Source organism: Arabidopsis thaliana, chromosome 5 (assembly GCF_000001735.4).
Source record: "Arabidopsis thaliana chromosome 5, partial sequence".
In the NCBI taxonomy this organism is placed as follows: domain Eukaryota; kingdom Viridiplantae; phylum Streptophyta; class Magnoliopsida; order Brassicales; family Brassicaceae; genus Arabidopsis; species Arabidopsis thaliana.
Genome location: NC_003076.8, coordinates 10794056 through 10814997, shown reverse-complemented (window position 1 = coordinate 10814997; position 20942 = coordinate 10794056). Strand labels below are relative to the sequence as shown.

The 20942-nt window shown below is 34.5% G+C and overlaps 2 protein-coding genes, 3 long non-coding RNA genes, 1 other non-coding gene and 2 pseudogenes across 11 annotated transcripts; 5 read left to right on the top strand and 3 right to left on the bottom strand.

Annotated features, from left to right (window-relative positions):
* Positions 1-824: 824 nt before the first annotated feature.
* Positions 825-2091, top strand: AT5G28780 (PIF1 helicase; the record flags this gene model as incomplete). The annotated part of the gene is made up of 4 exons (NM_122761.1): positions 825-935; positions 1012-1085; positions 1186-2003; positions 2081-2091. The coding sequence occupies 4 exons, from the start codon at positions 825-827 to the stop codon at positions 2089-2091; spliced, it is 1014 nt and encodes a 337-aa protein (NP_198230.1).
* Positions 2092-2264: 173 nt separating this feature from the next.
* On the bottom strand, positions 2265-6296 carry AT5G28776 (annotated as a pseudogene; the record flags this gene model as incomplete). The annotated part of the gene is made up of 1 exon: positions 2265-6296.
* Positions 6297-9146: 2850 nt separating this feature from the next.
* Positions 9147-9361, top strand: AT5G04845. Its single transcript, NR_142790.1, has one exon. It is a non-coding gene; the product is annotated as an other RNA (long non-coding RNA).
* Positions 9207-9767, top strand: AT5G04835. The gene is made up of 2 exons (NR_144238.1): positions 9207-9572; positions 9648-9767. It is a non-coding gene; the product is annotated as an uncharacterized misc_RNA (transcript).
* Positions 9600-9929, bottom strand: AT5G04825. The gene has a single exon (NR_142789.1). It is a non-coding gene; the product is annotated as an other RNA (long non-coding RNA).
* A 2181-nt stretch (positions 9930-12110) lies between these two features.
* On the top strand, positions 12111-12962 carry AT5G28773 (annotated as a pseudogene; the record flags this gene model as incomplete). The annotated part of the gene is made up of 1 exon: positions 12111-12962.
* A 3730-nt stretch (positions 12963-16692) lies between these two features.
* Positions 16693-18541, top strand: BZO2H3 (bZIP transcription factor family protein). Of its 4 annotated transcripts, none has more exons than NM_122760.4 (6): positions 16693-17117; positions 17357-17447; positions 17551-17662; positions 17727-17802; positions 17885-18010; positions 18078-18541. In NM_122760.4, the coding sequence occupies exons 1-6, from the start codon at positions 16851-16853 to the stop codon at positions 18348-18350; spliced, it is 945 nt and encodes a 314-aa protein (NP_568508.2). In that variant the 5' UTR covers positions 16693-16850; the 3' UTR covers positions 18351-18541. The 4 variants fall into 4 exon arrangements, with proteins under 4 accessions (NP_568508.2, NP_001031962.1, NP_851088.1 ...); NM_180757.3 differs by having other exon boundaries at positions 16761-17117; positions 17378-17447; positions 18078-18539; NM_001036885.2 differs by having other exon boundaries at positions 17885-18541.
* A 1014-nt stretch (positions 18542-19555) lies between these two features.
* Positions 19556-20096, bottom strand: AT5G04815. Its single transcript, NR_142788.1, has one exon. It is a non-coding gene; the product is annotated as an other RNA (long non-coding RNA).
* Positions 20097-20942: the final 846 nt, after the last annotated feature.

Sequence of the window (20942 nt, the reverse complement as noted above, 5' to 3'; positions counted from 1 at the left end):
CGCATAAATCTCTAGCGAAACATTGCGGCAACATTTAGAGAAAGGTGGAACCAAAGTGAATTCAAACCAATAGTCCTCCTTATCACTACTGTCAACCCGAAAACAATTGGAGGTATAAATCACTTCTTCACCACTGTCCCATATTCTTCGTAACATTAAATTATACAATAATTCTAAAATTTAATCTGCAAAATCTCTTCAGCTGCTGTGTCTCTCAGCTCCACATCATCCACGCGTCTATTCTTTGACACCAACCTCGACGAAACCAACCAGTTTCTTACTTGGTATGCATCTCTTTCTAACATAAGAATCTCCTTAAACAACCATATTCCACATCCCTAAGTCACTAACTTACCACCACCATGTTAGGAGATAGTGGTAAAAAAAACGCCAACTATCGCAAGCTCCTCCTTTGCTGTAATAAAACTGGAGACATCAAAATCAATGAAATAAACTAGTTTCTACAAAATGAAAACCCACATGTTATATTCAAAGTATTCTCTCTTTATTTACAAATCACATTGACCATTATTTCTTACTGCTTTAAGAAACCTAACTTTACCAATGTAGGAAGTTAGCTTCACTTGCTTTGCTATAGTTGTGGACATACAACCACAATATAGATGGTACTACATCTCGTGCAGCATTTGCAACAATAAAATTGAAACCGAAGACACATCAATGTACTACAACCACTGCAAAGAATACAACAACATTGGCTTTATCAGGTCTGACAACTATGAACCACCTAAATGAGGTTATATTCTTACAAAACATTACACAACGTTGTACCCAACCCTCAAATCCACATGTACTGTTTCGAAATGAGAGTGCGTGATAAAAACGGAGACGTTGGAACTTTTGTTGTCCTTGATGGTGAAGGCACCAAAATTGCTGGAAGAAGCGTTCGTGATGTTTTAAATGAATACATGGAGGTATACTTTTCCTTACCACTACTCTCTGTTGTATAAACTAACACCACCAACTAAAATTATTTTCTCTCAATCTCAGGCTGTAGGAAAAGATTCATATGAAGGAATAAACACCAAATGGAACACGAGCAGACACTGTACTTGCTGCTATAAGTCAGTCCTACTTATGGGATGCCTGCCATGTCTTTGTTTTAGAAAAAAACATGAGAGTACTCCACCAATTAGAAACAAAATTTGCAGCTTGGCTACTAAGTGTAGGAAACGGAAACGCTCCAACATGTGAAACAGATGATGGTGAAGTCGTCGAAATGGACACTTCTTTCTTTTTGAAGCATAACGGAAATCGTCTCCAACAAGTCACAAAGGGAGCATATGTGCAATTCAGTGTCTCCCAACCCAACTTCCAATACTTGACCGAACGAGGAATTCTTACACCACACAATGAATATGTTGATGAGATAAATGCATACATGTTATCTCAGGTAGGAGGGGATTCAAAAGAATATTTAAGCTCATATAGCATTGGAAAAGCGGATACGATCGGAGCAGATTATGAAGCCCTCTACCATGTCAAGTATTTAAACTCTTTAGAGTTTCCTAGTTTGCCGAAACACAAAATAAGCCTAAAAAAAGGAGTTCCAATTATGCAGATGCGAAACTTTAACCAAAAGGAAGGTTTGTGTAACGGTACAAGACTGATTGTCACTAATTTGGGTGAACAAGTGATAGAAGCCCAAATAGTAACAGGCACGCATGCTGGTAAAATGGTTTCTATACCAAGATTTATCTTATCCCCACCACAATCAGAGCATCCTTTTACACTTCGAAGACAACAATTTCCAATGAGAGTTTGCTACGCCATGACCATCATAAAAAATCAAGGTCAAAGCTTAAAATCTGATGTTCTGTATCTACCAAATCCAGTTTTCAGTCATGTACAACTCTACGTAGCTCTTTCTAGAGTTACATCACCTATTGGCCTAACAATTCTACATGGAGATGACCAAAAAAATGATGAAGTTAAAAATATTGTCTACAAGGAATTCTACAATGACCTCCCAAAAGAAACTGGTAAATTACTTACACTAACTTCCAAACAAAATATAGGTACTTACTTTCTATTCTAAATGTTTCAGGTATTGAATAAGACCCTTCGTAGAATTCCTTAGATCAAGAACAATGTAAATAAAGACTTTTTCTTTATTGATTTAGGAAACTAACTCAAAACCTAATCCTTACAAAGTTCTTAATCTCAAAACTCATAAGTAATGCAACACCCTTGCATCTCCTTATATATAGAACTTTAGATAACTCCAAATCACAATACAAAATATATTAGATAACTCTCATCTCTTTGAACTTGATCCTACCAAGTGCTTTGGTTAGGATGTCGGCCTTTTGCTCTTCCCCGGGTACATGTAGTACTTCAACTTTCTCATTCTCGACACATTCACGAATGAAGTGATATCTCTTGTGTATGTGTTTGCTTCGCCCATGGAACACCGGATTTTTTGCCAAAGCTATTGCGAACTTGTTATCAATCAATAGCTTCACCTTCTCACATGATTCTCCGGTAACTTCACTAAGAAGCTCTTGAAGCCAAATTACTTGCTTAGCTCCTTCAGTTGCAGCCATGAACTCGGCTTCACAAGACGACATAGCGACTGTTTCTTGTTTCTATGTACACCATGTAATAGGGCACTCGTCAAGAAAGAAGATGTGTCCGGTCGTGCTTTTGCCATCGTCTTCATCCACATTGTGACTGCTGTCACTAAAGCCTACTAGATCTCTCTTTGTTTTCTTCTCGAAGCATAGCCCGTAAGATTTTGTTCCTTCTATGTACCTTAGGACTTTTTTAAGCGCTGCTCCATGTGATTCCTTTGGTTCATGCATGTATCTACTTAAGACTCCAACGAAGTATGAGAGATCCGGTCGAGTATGAAGTAGATATCTAAGGTACCTAATGTTTCTTCTGTATTACTTCTCATCGATACTAGCCTCCTCCTTTGCTTTACTCAACTTTAAATTTGCACACATTGGTATATGAACAGCGTTGCATCCATCCATCTTTGTTTCTTCAAGAATTTTATTCACATATCTCTCTTGACTCAATATAATGCCATTCTCATGCTGTAACACTTCTATACCAAGGTAATAAGTGAGTCTTCCTAGATCACTCATCTCGAATTTTGTTGACACCTCTTTCTTGAATTCAAGTATCATTCTTAGAGAAGATCTTGTTACAAGTAGATCATCAACATAAACTGCCACAATAAGAAGATCTTCATTCTCTCCTTTACGGTACAACGAGGGCTCCTTGGAACACTTAACAAATTTTAATTCCATAAGAATTTGATTCAGCTTATGGTTCCAAGCTCGAGGAGCTTGTTTGAGTCCGTAAAGAGCCTTGTTTAACTTGTATACTTGATCTTCTTTTCCCTCAACAATAAAACCTTCAGGCTGAACAACATAGACTTCTTCCTTTAATTCACCATGAAGAAAAGCAATTTTCACGTCGAGGTGATGAATTTCCCAACCACTAGAAGCTGCAAGTGCAATGATAAAACGTATAGTTTCGATTCAAGCTACCAGAGCAAAGACTTCATCGTAGTCTACTCCATGTTTCTGAACGTATCCTTTAGCTACCAACCTCGCCTTGTATTTGTTGATGGTTCCATCGGAGTTTCGTTTGAGCTTAAAAACCCATTTAAGTCCTATCGCCTTTGCTTGAGGAGGACGATTAACCAAATTCCACGTTCTGTTTTTTTCAATGGACGATATTTCTTCTCTACATGCTTCTCTCCACTCCTTTAGTTCCATAGCTTCAGAAAAATCCCATGGTTCCTCATCGATTGCAAGCCGGAGCCGTTCACCCTCTAACTCGGACAAGAGTATGTAATCCTTTAGATAGGTGGGTGGTCTTGTTTGTCTCTCTGATCTTCTTAGCATGGGTATTTCTTCTTGTATTGGAACTATGACGTTTCCATCAAGAGCTGAATCTTCTTGTATATCCTCATGATCATTTTTATCTTCTTCATCTTTCTCTGCTTCTTGATCAACACTCTCGTCTCTTATGCCTTTATTTCCAAAAACTCCAAAACTGACACTAAACATTCTTCGATCATTGTCACTCTCGTGCTCAGTTTTGTCCCACTTCCAGCTTTTGTCTTCATCAAAGACTACATCTCGACTTACTACTATTTTCCGCTTTGTTGGATCCAAAAGACGATATGCTTTTGACCCCGACTATGTTCCTAAATGCACTAACATCCGAGATCGATCATCAAGTTTCTTCAAATGAGGAGCTTCAGTCTTTGCGTAACACACACAGCCAAACACACGTAAGTGCTCCACATTAGGTTTCTTGTTCTTTAATGCCTCATACGGAGTTTGATTGTTTAAAGTTCTTGTCGCAATTCTGTTTATCAGATAGGTAGCATGCCGCACAGCTTCGCCCCAAAGAAAGTTTGGAATACTCATGTGTTTTAGAACACTTCATGTCATTCCTAAGAGCGTTCTGTTCTGTCTTTCGACAACTCCATTATGTTGTGGAGAGTATGGTGCCGTCAAATGTCTTTTAATGCCAGAGACATCACAAAACGTATTAAAATCCAAGGACACAAACTCTCCACCCCTATATGTTCGAAATGTCTTAAGAGTAGCTCTGGTTTCTTGTTCAACACTTACTTTAAAGATCTTGAACTTGTCGAAGGCCTCGCTTTTCTCCTTTAACAGAAACGTCCACATATATCGTGAGAAATCATCAATAAGAGAAAAGATATACCTCTTGTTTGCTGTTGTGGGAGGTGTAATAGGTCCGCATAAATCTCCATGTACTAGTTCAAGAGGATTTGAAGCTCGGTATGAAGTTGATTGAGGAAACGACTGCCTTACTTGCTTCCCAAGTAAGCAGGAAGTGCACGTTTGTTTCTCGACGATGAGTTTTGGTATTCTAATAACTAGCTCCTTGTTGATCACTGTCTTCATGTTGTCAAAGCCAATATGTCCCATCCTGTCATGCCAATTCATGGAGTCACTAGACATAGAGAGTTGGAGACACTTGTTTTGTTTTACTTCAAGTGTCACTTTATACAAACGATTTCTTGCTCTGTTTGCCCAGATCAAAAGCTCTCCCTCTCGATCAAACAACGTTAAGTATCCCTTTCTCATTCTCACGTCACATCCAGCCTCAGTAGCTTGACCAAGACTTATTATATTGCTTCTTAAGTCCGGTATGTAGTAGACATCTTCTAGTAACTTTGAGTCTCCATTCTTGCTTACAAAGGGAATGGAACCTTTTCCCTTTATATCAATTCGAGAGTCATCGCCAAACCGAACCTTCCCCGTCACTGTCTTGTCAATTTTAGAAAAATACTCAAGGTTTCCTGTCATATGATTGCTAGCGCCATTGTCTAAGTACCACATGTCTTTAAAATCTGAGTTCTCTTCAAGAGCTTTTCGTTGTACATTCTTCTCATTAATGTATACTAGCTCATGCATCATCAAGGCATCAGCTTGTTGAGTGTCTCCATTCTCACTTTCTTGAGTCTCTTGTAGCTTTAGTAATCTATCCGGACAATCCAAAGCATAATGTCCCAATTTGTCGCAACGGTAGCATATTACTTTAGATCTATCACGATATCCTCCATTACGACCTCGTCCTCTTCCCCTTCCGTAGGATCTACCACCTCTCCCACGGTTTGCGTTCTATTTATCTTAAGAGTCCGCAACATCAACTTCCCTTGATCATCTTCGTCACACGTTCTCTCTTCATACACCTTTAGACGTCCAACAATGTCTTCAAAACCTAACGTGTTGACATCAAGTACTTGCTCAAGTGCAGCAATGAGATGAATGTATTTTTTCCTTGGCAGACTATTGAGAAACTTTTTAACAAGTTTTGGCATTTCAATATTGGTTCCTAATGATGCTGATTTTGTGGATACTTCTGAAAGTCTACCAGCAAAATCATCAATCTTCTCCGTATCTTTCATCTTCATTCTTTCGAATTCTTCCATTAGAGTTTGTAGCCTTGCATCTTTAACTCTCTCCGCACCAATATTTCTCTCTTTTATCGCATCCCATACCTCTTTGCAGTCTTATGAACTCCAACTTATAACGTTAAGGCTTCTGGTATAGATTGGAAAAGAAGAGCCCTTGCTATGTTGTTTTTGTCGTTGTCTTCTATTCCCGGATCTGTCGTTTCCCAAACCTTGTTTACCTGCAGAGTGGTTTCCATGCGAATAACCCAAACTGTATAGTTTGTGCTATTGAGCATCAGACACTGAATGGAAGACGAAGAAGAGGAGATCTCTCTCGGATGTGCTGCAACAATATCTCCCATATTTTGCAGCTTTTGATCGGACCGTCAATTCAATACAACACACGTCTAGGGTTCTTAATTCAATTTGTTTATGCTCTGATACCACTTTATTGAATAAGACCCTTTGTACAATTCCTTAGATCAAGCACAATGTAAATAATGACTCTTTCTTTAGTGATTTAGGAAACTAACTCAAAACCTAATCCTTACAAAGTTCTTAATCTCAAAACTCATAAGTAATGCAACACCCTTGCATCTCCTTATATATAGAACTTTAGATAACTCCAAATCACAATACAAAATATATTAGATAACTCCTAAATATATTTTGACATTATCTTCTCTTTAACTTATTCCTCAAGTTACTTCAAGCTTATCTCAACATCAGGTTGTAATTCAATGGAGCTAGAAAACACAGCTACAGCATCAAATCATCCCATGGTAAGTCATTCCAAATAGAAAATACGATGGTGAAAAGAATCACATAGAAATTTTCATGCAATCTGTGAAATTTCAGTCTAGATTAAGATTTATACTCTTTCCATTGCCAGATTCACTCACGAGGATGTATGGAATCATTCTAAACTTCAACCATCAAGTCTTAAAGAAGAAAGATATTAACTTGGCAGAATATGTTTATTTCCTTGGGAACAATTATCGACTTTTACCAATTGTTAAACTACTTTAGGTGCAACACATACATTTACCTATTTACTTATTACATATATCAAACTTCCATTTCAGATTCATAGCCAAAAGGAAATTACGAAAAATTGAAACTCGCCTAACTCGCAAACTGCTCATAAAGCAATATAAAATAATTCCTAAAACAAATTACCAAGTAAATAGAAATTTTAAAACACACCGAATCCCACAAACCAAATAACGATATTACCAAACGGTTAAAATAGATATAAAGTCTGAATTAATGACAATTACAAATTAGCAAACAGAAGACAAACCTATTCTTTCAAAACCAATGTAATAGTTGGTCTGAAGATACATCATCGCTTCTAATCCTTTCCGGTTGGTAGAATTGGAACACCAAATCAATCAATCCTCTCCTTCTACTCACTCCAATTGATGCAAAATACCCACACCAAAAACGAAAAATTGCCCCTAACGAAATTAACAGATAAACAAAGAATTAGGCACTCACCAGGAAACAAAATCAAAAAGCAAAAAACACTACAGTCAAAAAACGAAGCGAAGGTTAGAGGTCGTTAGCTCAATTGGTAAAGACCTTACGCGAAGCTTAGAGGTCGTCGGCTCGAGTGACGCTTGGGACGAAAATAATATTACATGATGTGGTTTCGGGCTCGGGGGGATTACGGGCTTTGACCCCGAACCTTCTGGTATTCAAAAAAAAAAACAGCGCAGACTTTATGCACGTTTGATTCTAACTCAAAATATAAAAACCCCAATTTGATTATCCAAAATACCGTTAAATGAGAAGGACCATTTACAAATGACATGGATTTTCGTTAACCAAAAAAATGATATATTACATAACTTAACTATTGGCCCATATATAGATCTACCCATATAGAATGAATGATTTTTCTAGCTAATAAACATCATCCTTCGGTCCGCGCCGGCATTCCAGAACGCCTATAAAATAACAGTCGACTAAAAATCCCAGATTTGTGTCTGCTACGTTTCTTAATAAGAAGATAAGAATAAAATATAAATAACCTTAAATTTAATTGTCCACTTTCACATTACAAAAAACTAACTAATCCACTATTAACAATACAGAGAGTCCAGTAACGGCATAATTATGTAATCCAAAACCCATCTTAAAGAAGATTGTCAAAGACCATCACACACTATGGAGGGTGTATTCAAGAGAGCAACGCAACAAGAATAACGTCAATGTTCATCCAATTTCTACACCAATCCACATATCAACAGAAAGTCAGAGAAGTATGGCCATTATTATATACTTCAAGGTTACTGATTACAACTTCCAAGCTACTTCTAGAATTGACACCGACGTACTCATTCCCCATCTAGAAACAGCCAAAAGAGTACCAACCACATTGGAGGAAAATGAATACTGCGCTATTTGCCTAGAAACAATCAAAGGAAGGGATATTATCAACAACCTAGCATGTAACCACATCTACCACCATGAATGTATAGTGACTTGGTTGTATGCAAAGAAAAATTGTCCAATATGTAAGACAACATATCTTTAGCTTCATTACAACAAATTGAAATCAATAGTCTTATTACCAACATTTACTTTCAAGTCATGCATAGAAAAACCTCAGTATTTAGCAAATTAGAAACCAAAATAAAAACTTAAACGTTTCAAAATCGGAAACTTTTTTTGAACCAAATCCAAATCAACACAAACACCATCAAAAAAATAAAATAAGCCATCCAATAAAAATACAAATGAAAATATTTCAATCCCAAAAAATAATTAATTAGAAAACCAAAATTAAATGTACACTGGATATAATCTACTTTTCATATAAACATTTATTTAAAAAATGATCAATGAGTTAAGAAAACGACCAAAATTATATTATAGACCTAACTCAATTAATCAAAAAACAAAATCAAGTTCATAAAAATAAAATTCAATTTGGAGGTATGGTAAAACATAAATCATAAATTTAGCAGTCGGAATTTGCCAAAAAAACATCTAATTAGTTAAACAGTTGAATTAATAAACAAATATTACCATCAGCAGGTATTCATTTGGAAAAACAAAAACGCATGCCAATAAAACCATAAAAAATACTACACGACAAGAGTTCCAATGGGCCAATCTGCTAATTAAAAAACTTGGCCCAAACAAATACCTGTATCTCTTAAAATTGTAGACCCCAAAAAAGTAAGTCTACACTAATAAAACACAGACCCTTCATCGTCAACTCTCCCCATCATCTCTAACCTCTGAAGTTATATCGCTTCAGATTCCTAATAAATAAAAAAACCAAAATCGCCACTGTTACCAAACCTCCACTTCCTCAACATTATCCCCTCCGCATCTTTACTCCCGAGACATCTACTTCAATGGCCACTATCTTCATTCACATCTCTTTGGGTTTCATTATAAAACAAAATCTCCCTCAACACACAGAGAAAAAAAAAAAAAAACGACCTCTCAATACAATCAAAGTATGACACTAAATAAAGCTCAAGAGTCTCTCCAACCATTCAGCTTTCAGAATTTTGTTGATATTGATGTAGATTTCAGTGAGAAAGAAGTCTTACTCCGACTAATTCATTACTAGGCAGCCCGCAATTTCAAAAAAGACAACATATTTATGGGTTGTGAATTACTGCTCATCGACTCTTAGGTATGTCTATTATATGGTCAATATACATACCCAACACGAATCCAAACTAATCATTCATTCTACAATTAAACGTAGTGCAAGGATTCATATCTGCAAACCGGCGATTCCACTACCAAAAGGGTTTTAAGTGTGACTCCATTTACAACCTCAAAAATGTGGAATGGTGTAATACTTCAAATGCTATCAAATATCTCTTCAAATATGTTACAAAAGAAGTGGATAAAGCAACCATTTTAATCGACAAAAGCAAAACCACAACCTCCAATACTCAAGATACAACAAGGGTTGTAAAAGAAATGATTGAAATTCAAGAACAGAGTATTTTCTTCGATTGTAGTTATTTATCTGCTAATGAGGCTATCTGACATACACAAAATAAGCCTAAAATAAGGAGTTTCAATTATGTCGACTTTTGGCTACTCTTTCACTATTTTAGCTGCAACACATACATTTTTCAATTTACTTATCATAATCATAATGATGAAACTGCCGTTCAAAATTCATAGCTAACAATAGTAAACATATTAAAACTTAGAAATTGCTCATAACAAAATATCAAAGAATTCGTTAAAGAAATAACCAACTAAACTAACTAGGAAAAAAACAAAAATAAACTAAAACAACGATTCCCACAAACCAAATAACAATATTACTAAATGGTTTCAAACAAGAGCTAAAGAAGAAAATCCTTTTCATTATTCTCAAAGAATTTCTCATACATGTAAAATCCAATTTAGAAGACAATTTAGGCCTTGAATGGTTGTAATTTTTGGAGTAGTTTTGGATTTTGATTTTGCAAAAACCAAATAATTATCCATTCATAATTCTGCAAAAAGTAGATTTCTTAAAAAGTAGGAAAACCAGATTTTAGTAGATTTTACTTATTTGTTAAAACCAAGTTTTGTGGGTTTTTTAAAATAATTTACGCGACATTTATTTTTTATATAGAAAAACTAAAAATTAAATAAATTTCCATTCAGGATTTTGTAAAAACTAAAATCTACATGAAAAATCAAAAACTACAAAAATCAAAAACCAAAATCCAAAACCCAGAAACTAAAATCAATTAAAAAAAACTACAAAACATTCAGGGCCTTAAATAGATATATAACTCAAAAAATGATAATAGACAAATCAGCAAACAAAAGATCAACCTGTTTTTGAAACCAATGTAAGAATTAGCCTAAAGATATACCATCGCATCAGCTAACTTAAAAAATTCTTAGGAGAGGCAACATCAACTAATATAGATTCCCGATTTAATCTTAATCATGTACCAATATCAACTAAATTAATTTGAAGTCTTCTTTAATAAAATATATCGGGTGTAGCTCGGAATGAACTAGTGTTGAAATAAAAAATAGATGTCCAGATAACTACAAATAAAATTCATTAATTAAATAAATACAATTCAACAAATGAATCCAATAATGTCATTTAGCTCATCTAAAACATTAATCACGGCCCATAAAAAAAAAAATCTCCGGTCTAAATATTGATATTGGGCCACACAAAAAAAGATGCGTTTAGACTTTAGAGGTTCATGACAAATTACATGTATTATTTTTTAATAATTTTAATATAGTTTTATTTGAAAGTTTTAGGAAAATATTGTATCTATTTAAACACATGACTTATGTTTCACAAAAAAACATAAATACTGTAATTGTGTTTGTTTTGCACCAAACCTTACTACTTATATAATTTTCTAATATTTGCCTATTATGCTAAGTGTTACATATATTAATAACTACACATGCTCTTCGTAATGTATGATTAATCAAACAGAAAATCAATTTGTGTACAAATATTCTTATTTACTATGCTATTATTCTTTCATCTATACTTTTATCTAATTTTTATTACAAAAAAAAATTCATTTAAAATACTACTAAATATAAATCATATGCTTTATATATACACTCCGCACGTACGTGCGATTCAAGATCTAGTACTCTATATAAATAGATACTTGTTTCATATGATTTTGACAAAAAAAATTCTTCTTTTTATAAAATGGATCCCAACATGTCAATAATAACCCTTTAAACACCCATAATTCTTCTAATAACATTTTTAACTATCCAAATCCCAACAAATATCAATTTCAAAATCAGTTTTCCAACCAACTCTAAAATATACCAAATTATGGTTTTTTCAACAAATTTCTTCACCAACATATATTGCATTTTATGTTTCTGAACTTTATTTATCTTCATAATGAATATCTATATATTGTCTTTATATATTATTTGGAAAAGAAAATAAAAATCTAAAATTTATATATTATTAACTCTTAATTATTTTTATTTTATTTTATCGCTAATCGTTATTAATATATAATTATAAAAGTAGAAAACATAAATAAAAAGGAATATAAAATAAAATAAAATAAAAATGGTAGAGTGTTGAAATTTATTAAACAAAACTATTGCCCTCGCCCACCAACCAGCACCTGCAGGTCCTGAATTCAAATGGTCTTCAGAAATCTGGAACTTGAAATCATCACCTAAAACAAAATTCCTTCTGTGGAAAGCTATGAGAGGGGCTTTACCTGCGGGGGAAAACCTCCGGTTGCGGGGTTTAAGAGTCGAGGCAAATTGTCCTTTTTGTGGTGAGGCAGAAACTCCCTTTCATTTATTCGTTAAGTGCCAGTTCGCAACCTGGATTTGGGATCATGCATCTTTCCAGAAACATCTAGATCCGGCTACCTTTACCTCACTCCAAGCCTTTATCGAAAAGGCAAAAACCCATACCTGTCTTCCCCCTTGTGGAGTAAATGTTGGACCACTATATCCCTGGATAATATGGTCAATCTGGATCACCCGTAACCAACGGATCTTCAATGACAAACGAACCAACCCAGGCGAAACCCTTACTCAAGCCATATCCCTGGCTCATGAATGGAACCGTTCTCAAGCTCCCACCAGCCTAACCCCTCAACTCTCACAGCGGCAACATCTTCCCCAACAGGACCCAAGAGCTGTAGTCTGTCACACCGATGCGGCTTGGATAGGCGATCTCAAAGTGGCAGGCCTTGGATGGATCTTCTCAAACTGCAGCGCGGGTCCAAGCAACCACGGATCTGTCAGGGTGGACTGTATCAGATCGTCACTCCTGGCTGAAGCTACCGCTGTCCTCTTTGCACTCCAAACGGCCGTTCGTTTGGGTTTCACAAACCTTTTAATCGCTTCTGACTCGAAACAGTTAATTGAAGCCATATCGTCAGAGATTCCTCAGATGGAACTCTATGGGATTCTCTTTGATATCCTATCTCTATCTTCCTCCTTTAAACAAATTAGGTTTGTCTTTGTTTCTAGGAAATTGAATAGCAAGGCGGATGCTTTAGCAAAGCTTGCAATTCACAACTCTGTACCAATCCCGGTTTAGTTCGGTTTAATGAAATCTCTCCTTTGATCAAAAAACAAAGAAAAACTATTGTAGAGGATAAAATTGAAATGGGTGTTGAAAAATTAGGTGGAAGAGAGAGAAACTGATGTGGAGTGAAAAAGAGGGTGTTGAATAAGTAAACCATTATAGATAGTTTAAAAGCTTGTACATTTGTTTGTAAAAGATATTTGTTGAGAACGCGACTTTTGATGCGAAACGCTGACTCTGATGCCACAATTGTGATAGGAATACTAAGTATGTCACATACCATTGATGACAATTCTTTAAAGTGGGTTGCATTGTCTTTCCAAAATGACACAACATCTAAACTTCTTCACCTCCTCAGTAGTTTCGTTCTACATTAGATTACAAATTCAAAACAAAAACATAAGCATCGTTCTCCCAAGAGAAAAAGCATGATCCAAAATCTTAACATATTATTATCGTATACTCAACAAAGTTAACACACTGATCCATCGAAACTAAAACAGGAGATATCAGTTGAATTAGAATTAAAATTCTATACCATATGCATTAGAGTCCATTGCTACAAATAATGAACAAATCCTTAGATCTTAAGAAAACCCAAACATTTCTAAGCTCAAAACAAAACCCACAAACGCTTTATCTAATAAAGCAATAAACTTTGTAATTAGAGGGAAGAAAGATTGATACCCATGTCGTCAAACAGATCAATCTTGAGACACTCGATATCTCTTCTCGTTTAGGGATATGGAAACACTCGATCTCTCTTCTCTTTGAAGCGAAGTAGCAAAAATGAAGACGAAAACTTTAACTCTAATCAATGTGAACGATAAAGAGAAGAAGCACATAATACTCAATCTCTCTTCTTGATCTCTCCTCTTGTTTAAACATTTGGAAAATTTCCTTAAATTTAAATCTTTGATTTTCTCCCAAATTAAAAATCTAGATTTTTATTAAAGTTTATGCAAGCTCAATGTCCACATGGCCGGCCCCATTTCATCTGCGGATAAAACTGGTCTTAAACTAATTGAACTATTTGTTTTTTGATCTGGACCAAAACCCGCCTATTTGTATTTGGACTGAGCAACCCCATGGGTGATTGCCCAATCGACAGCTTTAATCGTATGTGTTCAAACTCCATTTCCTTACTTCACATATAAGTTTAGTCTTTATATGTTGGCGAAACTCTTAACTTAAAAACCACAATTTTTAGTAAGCTTTTGTACTCTCTCTGCTAAGAATTTCAAATTCTTTCTATTTTAGTATTTAGTTATTTACAACTCCAAAATATTAACAAACAAATTGAGCGAAATTGACTATAACATTATGTTATAAACCACAGCCACACAAAAAAATATGAATATTAGTACTCAATATTATTTAAGCAATCCAAACATTGCTGTCCAAGAAAATGTGGTCCGAATGATATTCAAATATTTGTTCGTTAGAAACATGAACAAAATATAAATATTTCATGTGGCTATTGAGCCTTGTTGCTAAAAAATGGGGCCATATATCCCAAATGTATGAGCCAACACGTTTCATTAGGCCCACTAATTGATCCCACCGGCCTAGCTGCATGCATATCTTTTTTTTTTGGCAATGTTCTATTTTCCAAATCTTTCAGCATTATACGGAAAAAGAAAAACAAACCAACGAATAAATAACCCATACACGACACGAAAAAAATCCACAAAAAAATGTAGAAATAGTTTCTTGAACAGATAAACCTACTCTTTTGAAAGTAAGACAACAAAAAAAAAAATCTGATAATCAGGGGTGTTCCAGTTTTACCATCGACAAACTTTTTCAAAGTAAATGTATCCACTGTCTGTCCTAATCTAAAGCTGAACAATTAAGGGTTTTAAGCCTCAAAATATATATTTCATTTTGAAAGCACCAAAACTATAAATTTCTTGTAGGACAGTGATTTTTCCGGGTTTTTTTGTTTCTCATGTTATAGGTTTAAGTCTCCAATGCATCATTTTGCTATATTTTAAATATTTATAGGCAAAAAATATTTTGGGTTTTAGGACCAACTCTGAGTGTAGCCGTTGAATAGTCCATTCATCGGATTTTTAATAAACCTTAAACATGACACCAGGTCAAAATAAGAATGATTTAGAAATTGATTCATAACCTAACCTACATAATAATTCTTCCTAAAATAAGACAAAATGTCACACGAAATTATACAGTTTGAGATTTTTCTAAACCACTTTAACATAGAAAAGTCTACAAAATTCTACTAATGGTGTAATAGAGACGTACTTTGATAAAACGTAAATCATTCTTTCAAATAGAGTTGAACTACTGATATTCTCAAAGTCAAACCACCAACATCCACTTGGTTTGCAAGTGTTATGTTTCTCTCTCACTAGATATTCTCTTGATAAAAGGTTTTGCACAAGTGTACTAATATATGCAAAAATAAAGGACCCACCAAAATATGCAACTTGAATTTGGATAGATTCTTATCCAAAAATCAGAAGTTTAGTACATTTCTCTAATCTAACTTCACTTACAAAACTATATATTATGTTCCTCTCGGATCTCTCCTTTCCTTTGTAAAATGCAAATGGGAATATTAAATGGACCCATGAAATGAAGTTACGTTACAAAACCGACGACAACTATAATATTTATTATTTATATATTCTTGTGATGCAGATCAAAATTTAAATTGACTAAAATACCCCTTGCCACGTCAGTCTGACTTGGATTTGCCCCAAAAAGCGTTGAAAAAAATATTATTAAATCCAATAAGGCATAAACAAATATTATTACATGTATATTTTAAATATTACTTTAAGCTCCTCATATTCTTCTGTTTTTATCAATTATACACCAACATTTGTTGTTTATAAATATGAACCCCTAATCGTCCCCTTTCAAACGTGGAATATAAGATCGATATATATTACACATTTGAGTAAACAATTAGGCAATGAAGTTTGTGAAGGAGACTGCATTTCTGATAATCTTAATAATTTTTGTTTTCTTAATAATATTATTTATTTTTTTTATAAAATGGTCTGAAAAATTACAATCATTACATCGTTTCTAACGGTTTTTTCTTTCTTAAAGAATCGTTTTTAAATTTAAAATTTTCGATTATTTTTGATTTTTACCGCTAATCTTGGAATTTATCTTGAGTGCTCAAGAGTGAGTAAAATCCCTTACCTCGAAAAATCCCTTTATGGTAGAGGACGTTGGTGATAGTAACAATTTTTTCTCGTAGCTCGGTCATTGTGTCGGCCATTGTGAGATCGAAGAAAGATATTGAGATAAGGTGGGTTAAGCAGTAGATTCTCCGTTTTCCATTGTCCACTAGGATACAATTTTCTTTTTTGACTCTGATCAGTTTTTTCTATTTTAATTTGTGTATCTTAATATTATTATTCGTTGTAACTGTAGGCGAATCTCACCTTTTTTAAAAACATGTTTTAAGAAAGAAAAAAAAAAGTTTGACACTTTAATTATTTTTTCCATTCTATATATCTTATAAACTAAAAATTGTTCTAAAAAGTAGAAAAATTAGTATAACTAAAACCATATTTCCAGATACTTTTTTCCTTTTATTTATTATTAGTTCTGTTGTTAATAAAAATCGTTATAATTTTTTGTATTATGACCTGTCGTTTTTTAAGATACTACAAGAAAACAGTGACCTAACAGAATAAATCAAAAGTTTTTGCTGTAAATAGAAATACACGACTCTTGTCGGGGCCATTAGGGTAATAATCAGACAATTAAATATCTAACAAAACAACAAAACTTGAAAAGAACATATTATTAAAATGCAAGACTGCCCAATCGGATAAGAAGAAACTGTTTTGACAATTTGAAACCAAAAAAAAATAAATAAAACTAAAGAAACAAACAAATTACAAAAGAGAAAAGATGGAAAAAGTTTTCTCCGACGAAGAAATCTCCGGTAACCATCACTGGTCGGTTAATGGAATGACGTCGTTGAATCGCAGTGCTTCCGAATGGGCATTCAATCGTTTCATACAAGAATCCTCCGCCGCTGCAGACGACGGAGAATCTACGACGGCGTGTGGTGTTTCCGTCTCCTCTCCTCCTAATGTTCCTGTAGATTCAGAGGAATACAGAGCATTTCTCAAGAGTAAACTTAATCTTGCTTGTGCTGCTGTCGCCATGAAAAGGGTACTCACTACTCTGCTCAAGTTTGAGTTTTTTTTTTTTTCATAGAAAAAGAAAAACAAAACCTTTTTATCTGTTAGTTTGATGAGTTCACTTGAAGCTAAGAAACTAATCTTGTTTTGTTATGTTTGAGTGTTAAGATCTTATTGGACCTTTTGTATATGATTTGCCATTATCTTCCTTGAGATTATAATTTGCATTAGTTAATTGATTTTGTGGTGTTAATATTGAAAATTTGATAGGGAACTTTCATCAAACCTCAGGATACTTCTGGTAGATCTGACAATGGTGGAGCCAATGAATCAGAACAAGCCTCTCTTGCTTCTTCCAAAGGTTTTACAATACATCTATGATAAGCCTTTTAAGATGTTATTGATAGTTGTTGTGTTTGTTTTCAAGATTTCTTGTAAATGCTAATGGACCAATCTGTATGCAGCTACACCAATGATGAGCAGTGCTATAACAAGTGGATCTGAGCTCTCTGGTGATGAAGAAGAAGCTGATGGTGAAACTAATATGAACCCTACTAATGTTAAACGCGTTAAAAGGTAACAAATTTACATCCTTTCTTGGACTTGAACATGAACATGAACGTGAATTTGTTTGTTATAGGATGCTCTCTAATAGAGAATCAGCTAGACGGTCCAGAAGAAGAAAGCAAGCACACTTGAGTGAGCTAGAGACACAAGTATGTTACTCTCGCAGCGTTCTTATTCTTTCTCCTTTAACTTTGTTTAGCTCACTTGTGCGACAATCTCCATTTCGTGTAGGTTTCACAGCTTCGTGTAGAGAATTCAAAACTCATGAAGGGTCTCACTGATGTAACTCAAACATTCAATGATGCATCTGTAGAAAACAGAGTTTTAAAAGCCAATATTGAGACACTACGAGCAAAGGTAAAATACTTTCTTTTATCTCTCTGTCTACCAAAACTCGCTATTGAAGCATGTTTGTTTTTGGCAGGTGAAAATGGCTGAAGAGACAGTGAAGAGACTCACTGGCTTTAACCCAATGTTCCACAATATGCCTCAGATTGTTTCAACTGTCTCTCTTCCTTCAGAGACATCAAATTCTCCAGACACTACAAGCAGCCAAGTGACTACACCAGAGATCATTAGCTCGGGGAACAAAGGCAAGGCCTTGATAGGGTGCAAGATGAACAGAACAGCTTCGATGCGTAGAGTTGAGAGCTTGGAACATCTGCAGAAACGTATTCGAAGCGTTGGGGATCAGTAGCTGTTAAAGAAGAATCTTGATTTGTAACATTAATCTTAAGACATATGTTAAGACAAAATGTTGTATGTTTTTGTAAAGAATTGTTTTTTCAGATTATTTAAATTTTTTTTTGTCTTCTTCGTTGATTGTTTGTGTTGAACTTCTAATTTTCATTGTACATGTCTTTTGTTAAATTTACAAAGTTTTTCTAATTTCTGTTAAGAATTACAAGTTTTATCAATTTCACCTAGTGAAACTATTGAAATGGTGATGAGGCAACGATGCAAACGTATAATTTTGGTTATTGAAACTAGAAATTACGAGTTTAATCCCAAATTTCGGCTCTTAGAATCGGGTTTCTATCAATAATTTTTGTTTAAATCCGAATTAGATTATAAATATATATATAAATAAAATAACTATAATTAAACCTTATTAATTTATATTTTTTTTCAAAGTAACCTTTAAATTATGATTTAAGATATTCAATTATGTTCGTTTTTTCGTATCGATTATTTTGATTTGGTTCAGATCGGATAAAACATCTCTAATAAGAATTAATATGCTCTTTTGTAGAATTAATATTCATGAAATATTTAGAAATTTTGTATATTATATAAAATTTAGGAGTACTTTTGACGTATTTTTTTTTGTCGACAATTTCTTTGATTACTAACCCAAAAGGGCAAATTATAAGAGAAGTATAGGTGAAATTTGTGGATCCAAAACCCCATGATATAAGTCCAAACTAAACCCATACAATAATACATCAAATTAAGACTAGGTTTAAAATGAGACACGTGTTAGCCACGTCCCACGTGTTATTGCACAAAGGAGTGGTGGAAAACAACCGACTTGCCACCAAAAATGGAAAAATCCGGTCAGATTCAAAAGAATTTCAGTGAGGAAAATCACCATTTTCAGCACTTGATTCCAACAGATTTCAGCTTCTTACTCCGTATTTCACCAGATCCATTTGCAGCGTTTTTGAAAAGGTAGAAAACCGATGTCCTTGAATCTTCAAATCTATTAAACTCTGGAATCCGCGAGAAGATGAGATGTCAAATTAGTCGCTATACGTCGCTTTGCTAATTTGGTCTCAACCAGACACGAAATCCAACTTTCACGATTCACAAGCTCAAAGAGAAACCAACATCCAAAGCCGATTAGATGTCCACTAAACGGTATGAGGATTTACTCTCCTCAGAAACGAGATCAAGCAGATGAATATTCAGAATCTTGGAATTACCCCTCAGATTTTGCCTCTAACGACATCTGCAAAAGGAAAGGAGAAGAAAAAACTAAAAAGAAATAGCCACAAATGCTAACAAAAGCTCGCAACAAACCGAACTTTGCCGGAAACCAAAAAAAGTAATTTTGATGTATTTTGTTTTTGTTTTTTCATCTTAAACTACTGTTTTAAAGAATAAAATACTGTAGTTTTCATCTATTAGAATTTAGAAGGGATACACATGCGCTAGAGATGGCCAACCTCTCTCTTTCTTCTCTCTCTAATACTTTTTAGAGAGAGGGAGGTTCTTCAAGTCATCACCATCCAGCTTAGTTTGCTGGATTTTGTGATCGGCCGAAGTTTGGTATCATCGTCAGTTTAGCCGTTAACACAACTTTTCCGTTGTCTTGTTTTTACCGTCAACATGACTTTTTCCATTGTTGTGTTCTTGCCGTCCGCTTCCATGCGAAATCTCCGATAGCTTTCTCTAGTGGTTCAATGGTTTCACTAGTTTTCCGACGGATTCTCGAGGTGCTCACCATCGTTCTGGTTATCGTCATCCTACGAACAAGATGTAGACATGTGGCTTTCCTCCTTCAATGGGTTATCTTTTTTTGTTTGGGTTGAAGTGTTTGATGACACGTGTACTTAAGAATACTTGCTTTATGTTCTGGCTCGTAATGTTTATATTTTTTTTTTATCAATCTTTTAATTATAAAGTTCAAGTTTCATCCTACTGATAAAGCTTTCAGTTTATTAGAAAATATGAACCTCTTCCAGGTCTACCTTGTGCGTGATGTTGCAACTCTTTTTGGATGCCACTATGGCTTTATCCGGTTTTACTTTGGCAACACGGTGGTATACTTCCACTGCTTGGTTGCTTTCACTGCCTTTTTGGATACTTTGTACTACTAAATCTGTTATAGTTGAAGATGGGGAACAAGATGCAACCATAAAGTAAGCAGATGATGGATGCGATAGGACCAATTGCAAGCTTGAAGCTTCAATGTTTGGTCTTATTGAGTTTTGCTATGGATTTACTATTACCAAGTTACCATTTTCCTGTTACACTTTAGTTTGTAATATATTTATGGTTATCAGTTTGTACATTTTGTTGTAACTCACTCTTGCCTCTCCACCTCGGTTTATCCAATGTTGGATGTTGCAATATGATTGTATATATTTACTAAAAGTTTGGAAAAAAAAATTAGAAGAGATTTGAAACCTGTCGAGGACAATTCTATTTAGCCACCAAAAGTGAAAAAACGTTCTGGTGTACCCCTAGTTATTCAGAGTGCCACTCAAGGGTGTGCAATTACCCTTAGATGAGTAATTGAGAATAAACGATTTGTAAAAAAAAAAAAACGGTTAATTCCTATCCA

Excerpts from the sequence above, each read along its gene's own strand:
- BZO2H3 (NM_122760.4), top strand. The coding sequence starts at position 16,851 with ATGGAAAAAGTTTTCTCCGACGAAGAAATCTCCGGTAACCATCACTGG. Across the intron at positions 17,118-17,356 it reads CTGCTGTCGCCATGAAAAGG|GGAACTTTCATCAAACCTCA; the intron begins GTACTCACTACT and ends AAAATTTGATAG. Across the intron at positions 17,448-17,550 it reads CTCTCTTGCTTCTTCCAAAG|CTACACCAATGATGAGCAGT; the intron begins GTTTTACAATAC and ends ATCTGTATGCAG.